Source organism: Typopeltis vanoorti, chromosome 4 (assembly GCF_054136105.1).
Source record: "Typopeltis vanoorti isolate ZY-2024b chromosome 4, IOZ_Tvanoo_1.0, whole genome shotgun sequence".
NCBI classification, from domain to species: Eukaryota; Metazoa; Arthropoda; class Arachnida; order Uropygi; family Thelyphonidae; genus Typopeltis; species Typopeltis vanoorti.
In genome coordinates, this window is record NC_143552.1 from 44,561,481 (window position 1) to 44,584,568 (window position 23,088).

Sequence of the window (23,088 nt, forward strand, 5' to 3'; positions counted from 1 at the left end):
TGACAAACATCATTTGATAACATCAACATTTGACTAATTAATAAATCTCAAATACTTACTTCATTTGCAGGAACAGTTGGTATGAAATTCTTTACTTCTTTTAGTTCTTCTTCATTACCATGCCAGTTAAATGTCTAAAGAAAGAGATAAAGCAAAAAAAAAAAAAAGCATTTGTAAATAAGAAATTAAGAATGAGTTAATTTTGTGTGTGTGAGAGAGAGAGAGAGAGAGAGACAGAGAGAGAGATGATGTTATTTTTGTGCTTTGGTTTGAGTAAAAGTAAATACCAGGTACTTTTTCATGACATTTTGTAAATTTCAGGTAGTTTGGTTCACATATAGTTCTATGTGTCAATTATTCCAAAATGGCAAATGTATCAACACATGGTTTTCAAACTATAATTAAATGATCCATTGCTAGTATTGGAAGGAATGTATAATGCATTACACAAGCTCAAGAATGGAATGGAATGGAATGAGTTGTTTGATATGAAAAGACTGTGTGTGGCTAAAATAAGAATGAAAACAATAATATAATTTCTTGTCAAGTACAGGACAATCAAAATTAAAGTATTTCTGTTTAAGGCTTTGTGGAACACATTCCAGTGATCCAAATGCTGTGAAACTTTGCAAGGAATACACTATGCATCATGCAGAAGTGATATCTGAGAAAAAAAGTAAAAAAAAAAAAAAAAAAAAAAAAAAAAGTTCCAAAATTCACAGTGGGGAGGGATTTAAACACAAGATGCATGAAATTTGTATATCACGCAACTTGGCAGGTGTCGGGGGAGGGGGGGGTAAAAAGATGAACATGCAACTTTTCTCTTCATTCTGGTTGCTGATACCATCCACAATAGTGGCACTAACCTTGCCCCAACTTGCTTTGTTCATGAAGATGTACTATCTACATGAGATAGTACATGTAGACAGTACATCTCATGAAGATGCACTCCACAAATTTCTTACCTGAACAAATGTCAACAGGGTCCACTATCTCCATGTGCTCTGTGGCAGATAATTAGTTGTTTGAAAAAAAAAAAAAAAATGGGACTGTTAAGAGTTAGACCTGACAGAGTTCACAAACCAATCAGTTCACAATAAGTAAATGAAGTTGTTACTGCTGTTGTGGAGCAGGCCATGAATAATAGCATTGGTTCTTGCAGTGTACATGCTATCACAACATACGGATGTGCCTTACACAACTGACTGGAAGATTCTGCATTACCACCTATTCAAAATAACCCTGACACAGGAGTTGCACCTGCAGGACTTTGAAAGTCGACTGACATTTGCTTTAACATTCTTTGCTCAAGTAGAGTTGGACACTGCATAGTGGATGATTTAGTGGGGAGATGAGACTCACTTTTGCCTGAACAGAGCTGTGAATACCTACAATTTGCTGGTATGGAAAACCCGCATGCAATCCAACAAATTCCTTGGCATTCACCCAGAGTTACAGTCTGGTGTGGGTTTACAGACATTCACCAGTCAGGTGCTATGACCTGCTCAGTTACTGCTGAGAGGTATTGCAATATGATAAACAATTTTGTTGTGCCACAGCTACAGCAGCGCCTGTGCATGGATTCAATCATTTTCATGCAGGATGGGACCCCTATACACATCAGTTAATCCATACAGGAGGTTCTCCAAGAACACTTCATGGAAGCCAGAGTGATCAGCCATGCATTTCCCACTGCATGGCCACCTCGTTCACCTGATCTGACCCCCCTGTAACTTCTGCTCTGGGGATTTCTCAAAGACAGGGTTTATCGGGATCATCCTGATAATTTGCCAGTGCTGAAAGACAGAATAATGCAGCATGTGCACAACATCAGTCCCAACCAGCTGTATTCTGCTGTTGAACACACTGTGCAAAGGATGCAGTTTGTGACATACTGGGAAGGGAAGCACATTGAACAGTACAGCCCGTTAATGCATAATGGAAGTAAATCAAAATGCATTTTTTATGCTTGTGTCGCTTTTCTCCTTAGACACACAGAAAAATTATTACATCTACATACAGTACATTATACAGCACCCCATGATGACGAATTTTGGAACTACTTTTTTCTTCTTCTCAGATATCACTTCTGCATGACACACAGTGTATTCCTGCAAAGTTTTCCAGCATTTGGATTGCTGGATGGCACTCCACAAGAACCTAAATAGGGATACTTTAATTTCGATAATCCATGTATAATATTTAATAGTACAGCAAAAAACTTAAAATTTTCTGAAACAAATTGCCAAACTTTCTATCAGTGTTGTATGAGAGAAGGTTAACATTCCCTTCCTTTGATAAGAATTGGCCAGCCTCTGGCCAATTCTTATGTTATGTAATACATAACAACATTACTTTTTAGCATTATTCAATTTTGGGAGTTAAGTTCAGAGGATAAAAGTGAACAAAAACACATGGAGAAGTAGAGATATAGAGGTTATTATTATTCATCTTTATAACTCTTTGATATGGCCACATCTAGACTAATATGCACAGATTTGGTGGCCTGGGTTTCTTGGGATATGAGGAATGAAGTTGCAGAGAAGATCCAGAGGTGAGTGACCAAGATGGTAACAGTTCTCTGGAATGCTTATTATGAGGATATATTGAGGATTTATGAGTTACAAAAATGCAGAGAATGCATGTAGTTAACAGACAAAAGTACTATGTGTTCTGTGTGGTGAGTGGTATATGCTATAGTATTATGTGGTGAAGTGACTTTCTGAAATGAGTTCTGGGACTTCATGGAGGTGCTATGCAAAAAAAAAAACATCCAATGATATATATATTTATATCAATGATATGATATATTTGCAATTATTTAAAGAGGGTGTGAGTAGGGGAGTGAGAGGCAGTTTTTTTTCGTGTAGAGTTGTAAATGATTGGAATGCCTTGCCTGAGAGTGTGGTGTTTGCAAGGAGTTTGAGTGTGTTTAAGACATGGTATGATGAGGTGTGTGTGTGTGTGTGTGTGTGTGTGTGTGTGTGTGTGTGTGTGTGTGTGTGTGTGTGTGTGTGTGTGTGTGTGTGTGTGTGTGTGTGTGTGTGTGTGTGTGTGTGTGTGTGTGTGTGTGTGAGATAAGGACCTCCCAGATGAGTCTTTGACTCCATGAGGTCTTGGGGTAGTAATAATAGTAATAATAATAATAATAATAATGACTATAGATTACAGAATGAGATTTTGAGGAAAATTAGGTAAGGGCAGATGACATCATTGGCAGAATCATATTAAAAATGAATATATCAGAAAGGAAACATGACATTGTTATCATTCATGAAAGCGTGATCAGACTACTCTAAGGCTATTGGCACTTAAACAGAATGGGAGAGGTAAGGCTAACAAAACAGGTTCAATGCCAGGATGGCAAGAAAAGATGCAGAGGAAGACAAAAATTTAGTATGACTGATGCAATTAATAGTGCTTTGGAATACTGAAATATTAGATGTGACCATATCATTAGATGATACCTAACAATTAACAAATTAAGTAACTTATGTTTCCCTCTCTTCTAGCTGTCAACTAAACTTTGCAACCCATACAGAGTCTATCATTATTGGGAGTATTTCACAGAATCTTGGTCATTTACCTCTGGATCCTCTATCCTAACTTCTCATCTCCATTTATCTAAACAATATCTGAACTAGTTGGATCTCATCTTCAACAATGGAATTTATTAATTCTAAGAACAAAAATTTCTGTTTTCAGAAATAAAAAGAAAGAACCTTAGCTTTATATTTTGAAATAAAGAATGGAATTTGTTACAGCTGTGAAAAAATGATATTTTCAGAGAAATGAAGTCCATGAACTAAAAAGATTCATGCTTGTTTGTGGACTTTTCCAAAATAACCATAAAAGCAGTTTTCAAGGTATTGCCACGAGTCCAAGGACTCATTCTGGGAGGCTCATACTAACAATTACTTAATGATACTTATTAAATTCATCCACTGACAAAGCCCTCCAAACTAGTTCTGGCAGTCCATTCATTCATTCACTACTCATTCACTCTTCTTCAAGCAAACGTTTGGTCTTTACACCCTTGCTAACCACATTTCCACACAATTTCCAAGAGTGAACCATTTTTTTTTTTCTCTCTCTCTTCACATAAAATTTCTCCCTTAGTAGTTGATATCTTTCTATCACATTCCTTTTTTTCTGCTTTCTGACTTCTATCCTTAACCAACTTTTCCCCATATTTTTACCATCATTCCTGAGCCACTCATCAGTCTATAATTGTAACCTCTGTTTTAAGGCTTTCTTTATGTAATGAAACTATTTGCCCTCTTTCTTCTCCTTTTGGACCATACCAGAGCTGAGACATAAATTAAGCAGTTTAATCAGAGGTAATGTTAATTTTCTTGCACTTTTTTTGTAATACACAGGTTGCAATTCCACCCAATCCTGCAGCAATATTCACATTGAAATTTTGTAGTATTATTAAGTACCTTTAGTTCATTTACCTGTCATGGAAATATCTCAACATGAATGGCAAACCCTTGTGAGGTGATCACTCAGCAATTCAATTATTCCTTCTGGTTCTGTCATTTTCTTACCATCAACATTAATTAAAGTTATTTTATCATAATCATGCTTCATTTTATTTGTCCCATAAAAGGAACTCTTTGGAATTATCTTTGGCTTTCTTAGCTCTCACAATCTGATTTTGCCATATCTCATATCTCAAGTGGGTGGTTCCGGACAAACATTCCAGCTCAGCACTTGACAGGCGCTGCTACTGCTGTTAAGAAAAAAAAAAAGAAAAAAAAGAAAGAAAGAAAAAGATCTCACTTTCAAAGGGTGAAATGTAAAAATCTTGCCTTTTAGTCCCTCACCAAGACTAATAGACACAATATCTGATTTTCCATGCTTTTAACTTTGTCCAATCTGAATGGTATATTTAACCACCTCCCAAGTATAAGGTTGACATCTTGGAATCATTTTTCTGCTCCAACTCTTGCACAGATAATCAAGTCAAACGACTTCTCACAATACTAAGAATTCACTGCATGTCTTCTCTGATCTTTCCAGTGAAAGACATCAGAAGAATCCTTAATGGCTTGGATATCAAAGTCTTCTGCTGCAAATGGTATCCCACCAAGTGTTCAAAATTTGTCCTCCAGAATTAATGCCCATCCTATATTGTCTTTACTTATATACTCATGTTGGTATGTTAGATAATTTTATGTACTCATTCCATCTCAAAAAGCCTAAACTAAAACTCGTACACAGTTCCTTCTGCCATAAGGATAATGCACATGCATTGTCAGAGCTGCCACAATCCATATTTCTTTTTTTTTATGTGAATTCCACCCATGAAAAGTTGATTTGTGAACCTACAGTGTATTCATACCATGAGTGGGTTAAGGATTTTTTCTTTTTTTTTATTAATTTTTAATTTTTTTAAAATATTTTTCTGTATTTTTTGTATTTTTTACCTAATCCAGAAACCTGCTCTAGAGCCCAAACATGGAACTTTTTCAAGCCACTCAGGCCTCCAATAAGTAATCCATATCTCACTGAATGCAGATAATAGTCGTGTGACCAATGCAAATAATCTAAACATTACAGCATTACTGTAATACTGTCTAATGATTACTTTATTAGGGTGTTTCATCTTGGTAAAAGTTTTCTTCCTAGAGGGATTGGGGAGAATTGAAGGATTAAAAGTAAATGAAGAGGATGCATTTTGAATACTAAGTACCCCAGATGTAACACACTTGAAGCGTGGAAAGATTTTGACATATTTTAAGGAATGTGCTGCTGACTTGGTGGTTTGATGAAAGTCGTGCAACTGGACATGTCCCTAAAGAATGGAAGGAGGGTAAGACAGTGCCAAATTTCTCAATTAGTAAGATGTCATTTAGAGAATTGGGAATAAGAGTATCTTCATAAATCAGATAAGGATATCTGATTTATGAAGGTCATCATAAATTTGTTGAGGGATACTCTTGTTTTGGTAATCTGGTTCCCTTTTATAATAAAGCAACAAGAATGGTTTGAGGAGGGAAAGGCATATATTGTCATTTTTCTGGATTTTGCAAAGGCATAATTAACAGGCTTCCATATGATAAGGTGATATTTAAGTTGCAAAATTATGGATTTAGATATAGGATTAAATGAATGAATTGGGAACTGGCTTTCTGAGAACTATCAGAGAGTTGTGTATGGGGGAAAGCAATACCAGGGAACAAGGTAGTGTGTGTGGGGGGGGGGGGGGGTTACAGTTCAATCTTTGTCACTGTTTTCTCACTGGATTGCAGGGAGATATTCAGTTGTCTGCAGATGATGTGAAACTTGGGAGGTTATTAGTAGAACACTAACATTATTAATATTATTCGTGATACTGCTGATGTTGTGACTTTTCAAGAACATTGAATAAGCTGGAAATGGGGACAAATTTGGAATGTAGATTTAACACAGCTAAATGTAAGGTTTTGAAATTTCGGATCTACAGATGGGAGTCTGCACACCTCTTGGTGGAATCATACTGGAAGGGATCTCACAATGATGGTAGATATAAATTTGAAGTTTAGCGAACATATTTCAAATGTTTTGTTTTTTAGCTCTTATCAGACCATATTTGAATTACTATGATTAGATTTGGTTACTAGGAAGCAGATGAAGTAACTTTGGAAAGAGTACAGTAGTAACTAATAAAAAATATAGTGGAACTGAAGAACACTGGTTATGAAGACAGACTGAAAACATGTAGTCTGTAGAGTGCCATGAATAAAAGACAAAGGGATGATGTGACAGAGATATTTTAGTTACTGAGGTATTTACCAGTTGGACACTGAGGAGGTTTTCCATATAGAAGAATTAAGGAAGGGAACAGGGGTGAGAAATCTTCACTGAAAGTTGTTGGAAGTGGTGGTGGTGAGTAAGACGGTGGATTTTTTTTTTTAGGGGCATGGGATGCATTACCTGAAAGAGTGATCAGAGTGCAGACAGTGAATGAATTTAAGGAGTGGTATGACAAACTTTGTGTTGTCTAAGGCAGACCTCTGAGAATAGCTTCATGGAGATCCTGAATAATATTAAGAATTATAATTATTATTATAAATTGTTGATTTCCTTTTATTTTAGACCATATGAGAGCCAGATGTCATAATAATAATTATTATTATTATGTCACCTCCAGGGAGTCCAAAGACTCATCAAGGGAGGGCACCTACTCTACCAACTACAACGAACTGCAACTACACCAACGGCATCTACCACCCACCACCATAACCACTAGTATTTTCACAGACAATCACAAACATCCAAGCCCACGGCAGGATTCGAACCTGCGGCCTTTTGGCTGAAGAGCGGATATGCTAACCACTCAGCCAACCAGGCAGGCAATAATAATGATGATAGAGATAATAATTATTATTATTTAGTAACCTCCATGGAGTCAACAGACTCACTGTGGGAGGCCCACTCAACCAGCGACATGTCTATCATAACGAGCTTTGAAGTTATTTACACTACCTGCACTCACAACACACTCAGGCAATGCATTCCACTCACTAACAAACAACTCTCCACTTAAAAAACTTACTCCTCACACCCTGCTTCACCACATCCCTATACTCCTCGTTCTTCCCATCTTAGCGTCCACTCTTTTTATAATTTCTCCGGTATTAATCTGATAGAATCCCTTAACTAACTTGAAAGTCTCTATCACATCTCCTCTCTTCCTCCTATTCACTAACCTTTATAATCCACATTCTCTCAAATGCTCTTCATAACCAACACTGATATCCTGATATCATTTTGATTATTCATCTTTGGATCCTCTCTAATATTTCCACATCATAATGAAAACTAGATGGCCAAATCTGAGTAGCACAATAGTCCATATGTGGTCTGACCAATGCCTTATATAGAGGCACCACCACCTCCTTATCCATACGTGTCAATGTACTTATTATAACAGCAATACGAGGTATAGTCTTTGAAACACGTGGGACGTGCCTTGAAACTTCAGTCCATTATCCACCATCACTCCAAATCCTGAATCTCATCCACTTCGTGAAGTACTCTACGAATAAAGTATCTAGCCATATATCTCTGTAGCCCAAAGTGTAACATTAAAACTGCAACTACACTCATTTGTACAAGCTAAACATCTATTCAAATCATACTGCAGAGAATTATCAACAATACTCCTGATAATCCCACCTACTTTACATCATTGGCAAACATTTGAAGATCCCCAGTCAATCTACATGAAATATCATTACAAACAAGTTAAACAGTAGGCACACCTGGACAGAACCCTGAGGCATGCCTCTGGTCACCTTTCTTTTCTGAGACACAGCCCCATTATACACAACTTGCTGGTATCGTTCAGAGAGAAAATCTGAAATCCATCTAACAATATACTATCTATTCCTATCCTCTGCAGCTTGTATACTAACTTATCATGTGGTAATCTATCAAATGCTTTTGCATTTAATAGACTACCACATCCTTATCTTTGTATCCATCCTCTTTCTGTCCTTTGGCAACCTGCTTCAAAACCTCTCTCTGACTCTTAGTGGTACTAATTTCATATGGACCCTGTGCACTCTTATTAAAAAACAATCACTGAAAATGAAACACCAAACCCATTCAAATGCATTCCATCAGCTTTGAGTCATTCTAACTTCCCTTCAAATTCATTCCATACATTCAAAAATTTAACACTCTCTGCCTAACACAATTCAGCCATTTTTCATTCAGTATCATTGCTCTCCTTCTCAGTTCACTACTGTTAAATCTGGGCAACAAACTAACCACTTTCCCATTGACACTATTATTCTTCACTTCTTGCAACAACTTCTTTAATTCCCTTTCCACATACTTTGTCCTGCTATTCAAGTCGTTTGTGCCCACCACTACCACTAATTCTATCTCATTCCTTCCTTCTATGCAAAACATCTGATATTTGTTTTATTGTACCACCTGTGAAACAAAACATGTCTGATACACTTTATCATTTACCACACCTTTAATGATTAAGTCATCATATGAAGCAACCCTATGATCCTTAGATATTGGCTTCTTCTTATTAATTTCTTTGTCACTAATGCCAGAAGTATCAGGAACAAGAGGGAGGAGTTTTTGGCATTGGTTAGTGCAACCTCACCAAATGTTATAGGTATTAGTGAGAGACTTTGCTAACAGCAGATGATGCAGTTACAGTGATTGAATGTGAAGGATTTAGTATTTTCAGGGAAGATAGAGAAGATAGGATGGGGGAAGTAATACTACTGATGATAGCAGATGAATTGCAGCCAAAAAAAAACAGGAGACAGGTGGGAGAGTGGCTGTTCATTTGAAACAATCTGGTGTGAGATTAAGGCTAGTAAGACAAAATATACAGTTGGTTGTTGCTATAGGCCAGGGAGTTCTACACATGATCTGGAAGACATGCATCACCAGATTAATACAATGAGTACAGGTCGAGTGATTATAATGGGGGGGGGGACTTCAACTATGGAGATATAGACTTGAAGGAAGAAAGATCACATGGCAAGAAGGAAATAGAATTTATACACCTGCTAAGAGATAATTACTTAAGGTAGCATGTGATGAAGAGGAGTAGGAGAGTATTCGACCTGGTCATAGGATCAGAAGAGCTATCCATAACAAGAGTGACCACATTGCCTCCAATTGGTGAAAGTGACCATTTCTATCAAGAAGGGATATATGTGTGGAACTACAAAACAGGTGATTATCACAAGCCTAAATATGTGCCATGCATAAAACACTGCAGGGTAAGGATGCTAATAATGCATGGGATATGGTTAAGGGTCATCTAGAGGAAGCAGTATTAAATTGTATACCTAGGGGAAGGATGGTTAATCAGGTAGGAGTTAGATGGATGAGTAATATCATTAACAAAGAGGTGTAGAAGAAGAAAATGCTGTGGAGGGTATATAAAGAAAATAATATAAAACTTCTGAACAGTACAAGGCTCAGGCAAGAAAGGGAAGAATCGAGCTATTTCTTTAACAATTAAGTGAAGAAATTTTGCATGTGCACCATAATCAGCAATGAAAAACATTTAAGCATTTACAAATAACTAAGATTTTCATATTCTAAGATTAAGTAAGATTACTGTTTATAGTCATGACTACTGATCACAACTAAAATAACCTTAACATAAAATTGGATATTTACCAGACCTGTAGTTACTACATGCCTAGCTATGTGGACATGAGTAGCTTCACCAGTAATCAGTTCATTCAAGCTGTAAGAAAGAAAGAAATAAATAATTAATAACACAGAACACTGTCATTCATTACATCACAATTTTTGTTGTCATGATAACACACACATTTGCGAACAAAAATTTGAGGGTCGGCTAATATTAGTACAGCCAGCTTAATTTGAGCCACCTTGTGCGGCAATTACTGCTGCTGCTTATTGAGACACCAAATCCACAAGTTAAGCATAGATGTTTTAGAGATATGAAACCATTCAACCAGCAGTAGTGGTCATGGATGCACAAAATTCCAAGGTTTAGGAATTCCAAGCTTATCTGGAGAGATATTCATTATGTAAGTAATGGATATCTCTCCAGATGACTCCCCATAGATATTCAAAAAGATGAAATAAGTTTGAGGACTCAACTAGCCAAACAAAACTGATGAGGTCTGCGGTATGCTCCTCAAATTATTCTGGCACTATATACCGAACTGAAGCTTGATGGTCCTGAAACAGAATATAGAAAAACAGTGCCCATATAGCTAAACTTGACCAGTAACAACATTCAACAAGTGCAGTTATTTGTCCCTCAGGGACAATCAGAGAAAGGAGCAAATCCTTTCACAGACAACATTCACTATCATCATTGTTCCAGAATACGTTCACAAAAAATTGGGCTCATGACATTATATAGAAGGTACCATACTCTTGCCTTATTATCTCAACAAAATAAACTTGGGCAATTTGACATATTCCTGCCATTCTGTGTTCAGTTCTTTTGCTGCATGCAGCATTGCAATGGTTTTGGATTAGCATCATTATAGGCCTCCACGAAGTCACACGACATATTTCTAAATGCATTTATTCTCTGCACTACAGCATAGAACACATTCCATGCAAGTGCATACTTATCTACTCTGGCAACACATTCTTTATATCCCTTATATCTATTTCATAAGCTCCTCTCGTTAACTTTTAAGTCATTCTGTATCTAGTTTCTATCATGAATAAGTTCAGTCATACATCTCAATCATATCACCTCTCAACATCCTGTCTTCAAGCTCAGCAAAACAATCTATCCTCATGCTAACACATTTTTTTATCTTCCAAATATCTGGGTGACAAGATCCAGCCTGATCAGTACCTTACACAATGGTACTATCACCCATTATCATCCTAGCTATGATATCATTCAAATTCTATGCCCTTCTTTTCAGTACTCATTATCATACATCAACAGCATACTCATAACTCTATCCCTCATTCTTCAATATCATTCTTGTAGGTATAAAAATGTATTTATGAGCACTGTCTTTAGCAACATTCAAATTCTATGTTACTTTTTTCAAATACTTTTGAAGATCACTGTTCCAAACAATATAATCAAATGTTCTGTACCTTCTCTTCCCTCCAGAGCCTTTGTCAGTCAAATGAATTTTTCCAGATATTTTCCCTTAAATTTAATTTCTGAAATCAGGGTGCACATCATACACATTTGCAGTGTCTATAACATGATGATTGTTATTTTTTTGAGTAACTTTCACAACTTTTGCATTGTGTCCAAAAATTTCAACTACCTATCCACTGCTATCCCCAGAACGCTTAGCCTATAACAAATCTCCACTAAATACCTAATATTCCTGCTCACATCACTCTCAAACAAAACAAGCTCAAAGCCACTACTGCTATCCTCTTCATTATCCCTATGCTTTGAGAGAACATAACTCTCCTGAGATCATCAGTAATTGAAAAGTACCTATTTATAGCATTCTATTCTGTCAAAGATATCTCATTCACACATGTGTAGGCCCAATGAATTCAATCTACAAATTCTTCCAATTAAATGCATGGTCTCCTGATACTCATACATGTATTAGTATTAGGAGACCATTAGTATTAACTGTTAGAAAAAAAGATACGTATTAGTACTAAAGAAGGATATTATTGACTTTATGTCATTCAATACTGGCTTTTAAAGTTTGTCTGTTGAAATTGACAATTTTTTTTAATTGTGTGATCTTTAGTTAGGATTTTATTGTCTTAGTACAGCCTCCAACTGTATCAATCACATTCAATATGATGGATACCAGTTCTAACATGTCATCGAGCCCACAACCATTTAAAGACTATGTTGTTCATAGCATAGCTGATTTATTTATTTATTCTTATGGCAAAAGGAATACAGAACAGCTACAAGTCAATGTCCAGTCTGGAAAGCCAATCCAAGGCCTCATCTGACACCTTGTGGATGTCCTGTAGACCACCACCGTGAAATTGGTGTCTTGGGGAATCGTTCACAATATGAATAATCATCTGAAACAATCACAATAAGGGTAGTCTAGCAGCCCCCATTTATGTAGTAGGTAGCCACATCTGCCCTGGTTAGTTCTGATCCTGTTGACTGATGACCAAATCTTCCTAGGAAGAGCAAAACTAGGCTGCAGAGCACAGGGATCTTCTACCAGGAAACCGTTTGTTGGGAGATTGTTGGACAGTATCTCCCATGTCAGGTGTTGATGGCAGGGCGGCTGAAGAGAGTTAGTCCATGGACCAGAAAGGCTTTCTAGATTTTAGGCGAAGACTAGATGGATTTATGAGTCTGATGCAGGGGAAGGAGTGGGTTGCTCATTGCTCTATTAAATTCTTTAATCGAGCAATTCATTACTCCACCATATATTTGGTGGAGTAATGTTAGAAAGGGCAGGCAGCCAGGAGAGAGGGGTGCTTCTCACTGTCCCACTAATTGTGCACATGGTAGAGTTTAGCTGGGAGTCTATAATGTTAATGTATGTACTTCTTTCCCAGACAGGGACACAATATTCTGCTGCAGAGAATGCGAGGGCTAGTGCAGGCAACCTTAGGACTTCTGCACCACAACCCCACGTTGTTCCAGCAAGCCTTGAAATAATATTGTTTCTCGTTTTAATTTTGTTGGACAGGTTGGTGATGTGTCTTTTATAGATTAGGCTTCTGTCCAGGCTCACTCCAAGGTATTTCGGGTGAGGCTTGTGTTCTACCATTTTTCCACAGAAAGAAAGAAAGGTTGAGGTGTCGATTTGCCTCTGCATTGTTCAGGTGAAATACTGTGGACATAGTTTTTGTTGGATTTGACTTCAAGTACCACTGCTTGAAGTACTCTTCCAGGATGCTCAGGTCTGTGTTTTCAAAGTTGATTCCAGGCTGGCAAAGGAGGTAGATTGATGTAGGATCGCTAGGTCATCAGCGTACATATACTTGCTTGAGCTGATATGTGGTAAGTCGTACACGTAGATGTTAAAAAGTAAAGGGGATAACACAGAACCCTGAGGGAGACCAGTGTAAAGGAATCTGGGCCTGCTCATTTTTCTGCCAATATGGACCGGGATCTTCCTGTTAGCATAGCTGATGATTTTGCAGCTTGCTATGCATGTGGCATATATGCATCCCAATGTTTAAAAATGTGGCAGGTGTGGGACAGAAATGTGTATGTGTGCATTAAATGTAGGCAGTGGGAGGTGCTGGGAAACAATTATCTCAAATCTCGGGATTTAGCAGGAGTGAAAATAGTGCTTTGGAAATGGGTGAAATTCAATTTGTGGATATTGGTAGTGTGCTGGATTGTGGAGAAAATGTGAAAGACATATATATGAAATTTTGGGCAGAGGGAGATAGTTGTCTGATGGCCATGATTTTGTGTGTTTGTGTGTGTCAATAAAATATGTCAATAAAAAGCAGGATGTGTGAAAGAGAAAGTAGATAGAAGGAATGAAAACTGAGTTGAGGAGGGTGAATAAAGATATTAGGAGGCTGGAGAGGTTGGCTAGTGTGAGAAGAACAAGAGTAGAGGTGCAAGAAGGGAATCAGAGATCAAGAGAGAGATGAAGGCAAGAGAATGAGGGAGACAGGGGAAGAGAAGAAATTGCAGAAAGTCAGGAGAGTGTGGAAGCAAGGGATAGAGAGAGAACTTTAGAGAGATAGAACTGGCAGCTGTCTTGAATACGATCAGTACAATTGGATACAATACTTAGACAATAAAATCCTAACAAAAAACCACACAATACAGGGAGGATGGAAAGTGGGGGGAGAGAGAGAGAGAGATTGGAAGCAGTAAGAGTCAAGGATGTCAGTGAGAGAAGGATGAATGAATCTGTTTAGAATGCCATGTACAGAGATTCAATGTTTTGGGGTGTACAGAGTAGAGTGCCGGAGGAATGCTTGCTTAGTGGAATAGAAAATGTGACAATGACATTGAAGAGAGGGTGAAAATGTAGAGGACATGGTAGTAATGGTTGGTACAAATGACCTATGAGGTAGCATGAATCATGTAGCACAAGATTTGAAGTTGATGTTAAGGATATTGCAGCAGAAATATGTCCAAGGAAAGATAGAGGGTATGCTGCTGCAGTATGATAATGCAGAGTGGAGGAGAAAAGCAGTGATAATAAATGAGATGATAGTGAGAGTGTGTAGGAAGAGAAGATTTGGAATATGTGGATGCATGGGGAACATTTGAGAATAGAAGAGAGTTGCATGTAAGAGATGTATTAAATTTGAATACAGAAGTGGAGAGGCTGTTGTTTTTTGGATAAGTGAGTGTCAAGGCATACAACTGCATAGGTGGAACGTAACAGGCTTCGTGTGGGACCAACCCTAAGAAATGAGAGGGTGTAGACCAGTGTTTCTCAAACTTCAGATATCCACATACCCCTTCTTAAATTTTCATTATTACTAAGTACCCCCTTATCAAATAATAAATAAATAAAGTATATTTCATTGTAAATGTCTAATTTATTTGAATTTATATGTTCATGTAAACAAAAAATATGATTTATTCTTAATAGAACAAAATTTGGAATAGGTTCCTCTTCATTGATGAAAATCCATGAAAATCCACATTTCAAGTAATTCATATCATACGAAGATTTTTCATCTTCTTCCTAATTGGTTCTCTAGAGATCTCAGAACGACACACCCTTATCAATTTCATTTGATCCAGATGCAATATCAACGTTTTCTTGTTGCTTACAGCTATTTGTATTTGCTATATTGCTCTCTTTTGTGTGTTTTATAAATCCAATCTTTAACCAATGATCCATACTTAAGAATTTGAAAGCTAAAAAAAATTACTGTATTTACTCGAATATAACTCGCACTTTTTTCCCAAAATTAAAGCTAAAAAATTGGCAGGGATTTTCGGAAACTAAAGTTTTCAGAAAAAAAATTGCAAATGGTGTGACTTCCAAGAAGCTCCTACTTACTATCTCTACTTTAGGCATCGAGAATAGCTTCCTTGTATGCATTGTCAAAGTCATCTACCCAAATAGCTTCATCTTCTTTCCCATTATTTCAAGCAAAGATTATACCAGTAATTTACAAGACTTGAGATACGTAGAGCAGTTGTGAAGAAGTGCATATGATTGGTGCGGTATTAACAAAAGATCACTCGAACTAAAGACAAATTAGCATTTCAACAGTTGAGTTGAAATGCTAATTCTCTTAAATCGAATTCCATAATATCTGAAACACATTCACTATATATTTCTTAGTTTTAACACGTTCACGACGGGGGTGTCAAGCAAAACCATATGTTGCCGGTGCAGATGTGATTCATTAGTTAGTGCCGTTTTTATCCCAGCTGTCTTCAGTTGCACTATTTGCTGAGAAATATAATGATTCCATGTGTTAATGATGCATAGCCGAAAATTGCCACGTACTCCCTGAAGACCTTTCGCGTATCCCCGGGGGTACGCGTACCACACTTTAAGAAACACTGGTGTAGACTATTACAGAGCTAGGTGAAGTATGAGGGGAATAATAATGGCTATAAGAATACTAGCAAAGCATTGGATTTTCTGTATTCAAATGTTAGGTGCATTAGAAATAAAGGGAATGAGTTTGTTGCATTGATTGTCTCTCCAAATATTGTTGGTATCAGTGAAACTTGACAAACTGAGGAGGAGGTTCTAACAGGGATAGAAATTGAAGGATATAGCATATTTTGGCAAGATAGCTAGAGGAAAACATCCCCTTCAAAATCCTGGTGACCAGATCTGAGCACAGAAATCCAATGTAGTCTGATCAAAGCTTTATATAATAGGACCATACACACTTTTATCTCGCATGGTCAATGTTCTCCTCCACATTGCTGCAATTCTCTGAGATGTCTTCACAACCTTTGCAGTATGTTCCCAGAACTTTAAATCTCTATCCATAATTACCCCAAGATCTCTTGCTTCCTCCACTTCTTGCAGTATATTCCATCAAGTGAGTATTAAGCACCCTTCTGTGGATCCCAAATTTTAGAACCTTACATTTAGTTGCATTAAACTGACATCCCTGTGCCTTTGCCCACCCTTCCAGCTTATTCAAACCCTCTTGAAGAGCCAAAATATCAGCACCATTACTAATAACCCTCCCAAGCTTCACATCATCTGCAAGCAGCTGAAATCTTCCTATAGTCTGACATAAATATTGAACAGCAATGGTGCCATGACTGAACCCTGTGGAACTCAAATAACCTTTCTACACTCTGATACTGCCCCCCCCCTCCCATATACAATTCTCTGCCAGAGCCAATCACCAATCCAATCCACTAACCTGATATGCACACCCATATGATGCAACTTAAAAATCAACTTGTCATGTGGCACCTGTCAAATGCCTTGGAAAAATCCAAAAAAAATGACAGTGTATGCCTTTACCTTCATCCACTGCTCTTGTCACTCTATAGCAGTGCTTTCCAAACTTTTCATGTTGGTGACATACTTTTTTAGACAAACATAATTTCGCGGCACAGTAATTCAGTCTGATGTGCCTCTCATGGGTCACGTGGCCAAATCAGATGTAGTTTAAGTTTATGCTTTTACAATTATATTTTGTATAACTTTTAGAAGGTTTATTTAAAAATCTCTTCCTGTTCATCCGATACCAGGTTAATAAAAATTCACTATTTATAGTAAGTGATTAATCATGTACTGTAAATAGTTGAAATAGTTGAAACCTTTTGTTGGACCAACCATTGAAGGAGTGCCATCTGTGCATATTCCTACACAATTTAACCAGCAAATTATTTTCCTTCATGAAGCAGTCTACTGTTTTAAATATATCTTCGCCTCTAGTTTTCATTGGAAGTTCTAGACAACACAAGAATTGCTCAATAATTCTGTAAGTATGAATGAAATGTATAAAAACGAGTAACTGCATTTTTAATTAAAGGCTCTGCACAATTTAGCTTCTGTTTACATTTACTGTCACTCATACTTGAATGAACTATAGAAAATTCCAACGAAAACGAAACTGATGGTGATGGTTGCATGCAAGTCAGTACAGACTCAGGGAGTTCCAAGCGGTTGACCAAATATCTTCTTTAACGGCGCTAACTAAAAGTCATACCGGTACTTTACGAAATGAATTCCACTGTGGAAATTTTCAGCGATTATTCTATTTAACGCTTTATGTTCGTGCGACACACCTTAACACTGCAGCCGACACACTAATGTGTCGCAACACACAGTTTGGAAAGCTCTACTCTATAGTAAAGGATAACCAGATTACTAAAACAAGAGCACCCTTTAACAAATCCATGCTGTCTTGCATAAATAATATTATCCTCATCTACCCAATTCTGTATGAGTTCTTACCAATTTATCCAAAATCTTAACAACTACAGAAGAAATACAAACAGGCCTATAGTTTGATACCTCCGTTCTACCACTAGTCTTTATGCAATGGTATTATCTTACAACTTCTTCCACTCTCTAGCAACCTGCCCCATTACAAGACTTCCATTAAACAGCCAAGTTAATGGCACAGTCAGTGCTATTGCACATTCCCTTAAAACACATGGTGAAATTGCATCTATTCCCACTGCCTTATTGACATTTTGTGAACTCAGCATTCAGAATACGGTATTCAGTATGCCATCATAATCAGATGTCACAATCAGATCCTCTGATGCTATGACCAAACCCAGAACTCTTGATTCTCGTGTTCTCTCCCCTACATGCTGCCTAAAACAGTTGTCACTCAAGAAATCCAAAAATTCAGTTCCCTTATTATTGCATGCTGTTTCCTCTGACTAGTTTATATCACTATAGTTAAAGTCTACATAATGATCACCCTCTTTGCACTTGTCAAACTAATTTAACTAAACATTTCTGCTCACCACCTGCATATTCCCTGATCTGTAGCAATATCTCATTAAATATTTTGTCTTATAAACATCTACCTCACACCATATACTCTCAAAGCCATTAGTGTTATTTCCACTGAGATTCTCCACTCTAAGAGCACACACTTCATCTCATATCATGAATAACACTCCACCACCATGTTTACCTTCCCTATCCTGCCAAAATATGCTATACCCTTAAATTTCTATCTCTGTTAGAACATCTTCCTCAGTTAATCAAGTTTCACTGATTCCAATAACCCTTTGGAGAGAATGAGTCAATCAATGCTACAAACTCATTCCCTTTATTCCTAATGCTCCTAGCTTTTGTATATAGAAAAACCAATGTATTGCCAGCCTTCTTATAGTCATTATTACTCCCCTCATACCCCACTGGGTCTGTAATATAGTGTACACTCTCTTATTTCTCAAGTCATTATCCTAACATGAGGCTATCCCTGCAACATTCCACCTGTGCAATTCTAGTTTCCCTGTCCCGACACATTTAATTGTCCAAAAAATAATAGTCTCTCCAAATGCCTATGCTCTTCTACATTTAAATGCAATCCATCTCTTGCATACAGCTACCTTCTATCCTCAAACATACTCTATGCATCCACATATTCCAGACTTCTTTTCCTGCTGCTATACTCTTTCATCTTTCTGCAATTTCCTCTCTTCCACTGTCTCTTCCATTCTCTCACCTTCCTCTCTTCCTTGCTCTCTGATGCTGTTCTCTTACAATTACTTTCATTCCTCTCAAGCTAGTCAACTTCTCTATCCTCCTCAACTCAGTCTTCATTCCTTCCATCTCCTTTCTCAACAGTTCTATTTCTCTCATTCTGCTTTCAATTGCCATTCACACACATAATCATGGCCATCACACAAACCATCTCTATCTGCTAAACTACCCAAGGCTAAAACTATACATAGGTATTTAATATTCTCTCCATCCTCCAACACACTACTGGCATCCACAAATTGAAAATCACCCATTTCTGAAGCACTATCTCTGCCGCCGCTAAATCCTGAGATCAAGTCACTCATGTCTCCCAGCACTTCCCACTAGCTGCATTTCATTCACGCATAGGCATTCCAGTCTCGCACCTGCCACATTCTTAAACAGTGGGATGCACACATACCACATGCATAGTAAGCTACAAAATCTTCAACTAGATTACAAATAACATAGACTTTAAATGGGGGAGGACTAGGGCTGTTATTGAAACTGGTGGCCACCATGTTGAATAATCGCTACACGGGGAGACAATACTGAGATCATAAAATCCTAACTAAATATTAAAATACCAAAAAATTATAGAAACACACATCAATTTGAATAGTTCAAACTTAAATACTAGTATTGTCATGAAATAAACACAATAATATCTTTCCTTACTACTAATACTTATCTTTTTTTAACACCTCATGTCACTCATTTCATCCATCTCGAGCAGCACCGTATTTGTTAAGATTCTGGAGAAATTGGTAAGTACTTGTATATAGAATTGGGCAGATGAGGACAATATTATTTATGTGGACAGCAGAGTTTTTAAAGGGTACTCTTGTTTGAGTAATCCAGTTACCTTTTACAATACAGTAACAAGAGCAGTGCATACACTATCATTTTTTAGGATTTTCCAAAGGCATTTGATAGGATGCTAAATAATAAGTTGGTTTTTAAGTTGCAGCATATGGGTTTGGATATCAGGTTAGTCGATTGGATTGTTGACTGGCTTACTGATAGATATCAGAGAGTTGTATATGGGGGAGAGGTACCAGGGAGTAGGATGGTTACAAGCGGAATTCCAAATGGTTCAGTCCTGGGACCACTGCTGTTCAATCTTTATGTCAATGATATTGTCACAGGACTAAAGGAAGATGATCAGTTGTTTGCAGATGATGTGAAGCTTGAAAGAGTTAGTAATAATGTGAATGTTTTGGCTCCTCAAGAGGATTTGGATAAGCTGGAAAAGTGAATGGAGATTACAGTTTAATGCAACTAAATGTAAGGTTTTGAAATTTGGAATCCACAGATGGGATGCTTCTTACTCACTGGGTGGGGTTATCGGAAGATGGAAGAAGATGTGCAAGAAGCAAGGGATCTTGTGGATGGTTGTAAATAGAAAAGAGGAAGTTCAGATACCATATTCCAAAAACTGTGAAGAAACTGATAGAAGTGCTGCTATACTGAGGAGAACATTGATCATCAGAGATAAAAGAATGGTGGTTCCATTGTATAAAGCTCTGATCAGATAGCATCTGGATTTCTGTGCTCATATCTGAGATTTGAGCACAGAGATTTGAAGGGGATGATGTAACCTTGTAAAGGGTGCAGAAACAGATAACATAAATGATATCGGGAATGTATAATGCTGATTATGTGGACAGACGGAAAACATATGCAGACTGCAGAGTCTGGTGGATAGAAGACAATACTGAGGAGAACATTGATCATCAGAGATAAAAGAATGGTGGTTCCATTGTATAAAGCTCTGATCAGATAGCATCTGGATTTCTGTGCTCATATCTGAGATTTGAGCACAGAGATTTGAAGGGGATGATGTAACCTTGTAAAGGGTGCAGAAACAGATAACATAAATGATATCGGGAATGTATAATGCTGATTATGTGGACAGACGGAAAACATATGCAGACTGCAGAGTCTGGTGGATAGAAGACAATACTGAGGAGAACATTGATCATCAGAGATAAAAGAATGGTGGTTCCATTGTATAAAGCTCTGATCAGATAGCATCTGGATTTCTGTGCTCATATCTGAGATTTGAGCACAGAGATTTGAAGGGGATGATGTAACCTTGTAAAGGGTGCAGAAACAGATAACATAAATGATATCGGGAATGTATAATGCTGATTATGTGGACAGACGGAAAACATATGCAGACTGCAGAGTCTGGTGGATAGAAGACAAAAGGGGAATATGATTGAAACATTTAAGTTATTGAAGGGTTATTATCGTATCAACACTAAGGAGATTTTTCATATGGTAAAACGAGTGGAAGGAACAAGAATAAAATTGTAAGAAGTAAGTTTTTTGCATGGCAAATGGTATGAGCATGGAATGTATTGCTTGAGAGGGTGGTGAAAGTAAAAAGGAAGGATGAGTTTAAGGAGTAGGATGATAGACTTTGTACTGACTAGCATAGACCTCTGACGATGAGTCTTATGACTCATTGTGAGAGGTCAAGAAGATCATAATAATAATGATGGTCAAGACGATCGTATGTACAAACATATCAACTTTCCTCTGATCCTCCATTCATTTCCATACTCTGCTGCTCTCCACTGGGACCATTCCTGCAGTTCTAACTATCACACTACTATAATTCATTTCAACCTGCCCTGATAGACCACTCAGTCTTGCCATTTTTATTTTTTCCTTCCCTGCTTGTACATATTCTCTCTCTCTTGTTCCCTTCTTCCTTTCAGTAGCAAGCTTCCCAATTTCGACCCAATCAGGTGTAGCCCAGCTCCATAACCTTCAAATTTATCACACACATCCACAAACTCAAGACCTTCCCTCCTATCATCCTAGCTATGATATCATTCAAATTCTATGCCCTTCTTTTCAGTACTCATTATCATACATCAACAGCATACTCATAACTCTATCCCTCATTCTTCAATATCATTCTTGTAAGTATAAAAATGTATTTATGAGCACTGTCTTTAGCAACATTCAAATTCTATGTTACTTTTTTCAAATACTTTTGAAGATCACTGTTCCAAACAATATAATCAAATGCTCTGCACCTTCTTTTCCCTCCAGAGCCTTTGTCAGTCAAATGAATTTTTCCAGATATTTTCCCTTAAATTTAATTTCTGAAATCAGGGTGCACATCATACACATTGCTAGCACATCTCCCCCCACACACACACAAATGATATGCTAGTACTCTTGTTTTATTGCTTATTCTAATGAATAATGAAACCACTAAAAAGTGCAGTGAGTTCAGAAAAAAAGTATATGATATAGGACGATAATCAAATACATGAATAGCATATTCACAGTGTGTAGTTGGTAGTAATGGTGCCCTTTGGTTTTTAAAGACCTGTCTGAATCTTCTCTAGAATGTGAGGATAATATATGAGCTTTTCAGCTTAACGTGAGTTAGCTAGTATGTATGATGGCAGCAAGAATTTTTGTTCTGAAAACTTGGATTTACTTATTTCTGAAAAAAAACTGACAAATTAGACAAGAAACAACTGCAGTTAACAGAACAAACTGTGCAGACAGAACTAGATGTCATATTATAACAGTCATTTCTATAAAGTCAAGTTGTTCATGACAAGCTATTAAATCTAGCATGCTAAGAGAAAATAAAATATACATGAGCACTTATGTAAAGTATATAAGATATAAATAAATAACAATTATGGTGGAAATACTAACGGCAGAAAGTGAGTGTCGATAGCTCATACCATTACAACCTGGAGTCATAACTTTATAGCATGGAGAAAGTTCTTCGGGTTGAAGACAAGGAATCATTATTATTATTATTACCCCAAGACCTCATGGAATCAAAGACTCATCTGGGAGGTCCTTTTATCACACACACACACATCTCATCATACCGCGTCTTAAACACACTCAAACTCCTTGCAAACACCACATTCTCAGGCAAGGCATTCCAAACATTCACAACTCTGCACGAAAAAAACCTGCCTCTCACTCCCCTACTAACACCCTCTTTATACAGTTTCCAGAGATGACCTCTGGTTTTTTTTTTCCCTGATCT

At 37.3% G+C, this 23,088-nt stretch overlaps 1 protein-coding gene across 1 annotated transcript in view; it reads right to left on the reverse strand.

The window, feature by feature from the left end:
* Nucleotides 1–23,088, reverse strand: part of LOC150107269 (cGMP-specific 3',5'-cyclic phosphodiesterase-like) — a 453,449-nt gene that overhangs the window by 206,729 nt on the left and 223,632 nt on the right. The window contains exons 8-9 of the mRNA XM_090391769.1: nt 10,153–10,222; nt 60–134 (exon numbers count right to left, since the gene is read on the reverse strand). Of these exons, the coding sequence (XP_090247895.1) occupies nt 60–134; nt 10,153–10,222 (145 nt within the window). The remainder of the gene's footprint in view (nt 1–59; nt 135–10,152; nt 10,223–23,088) is intronic.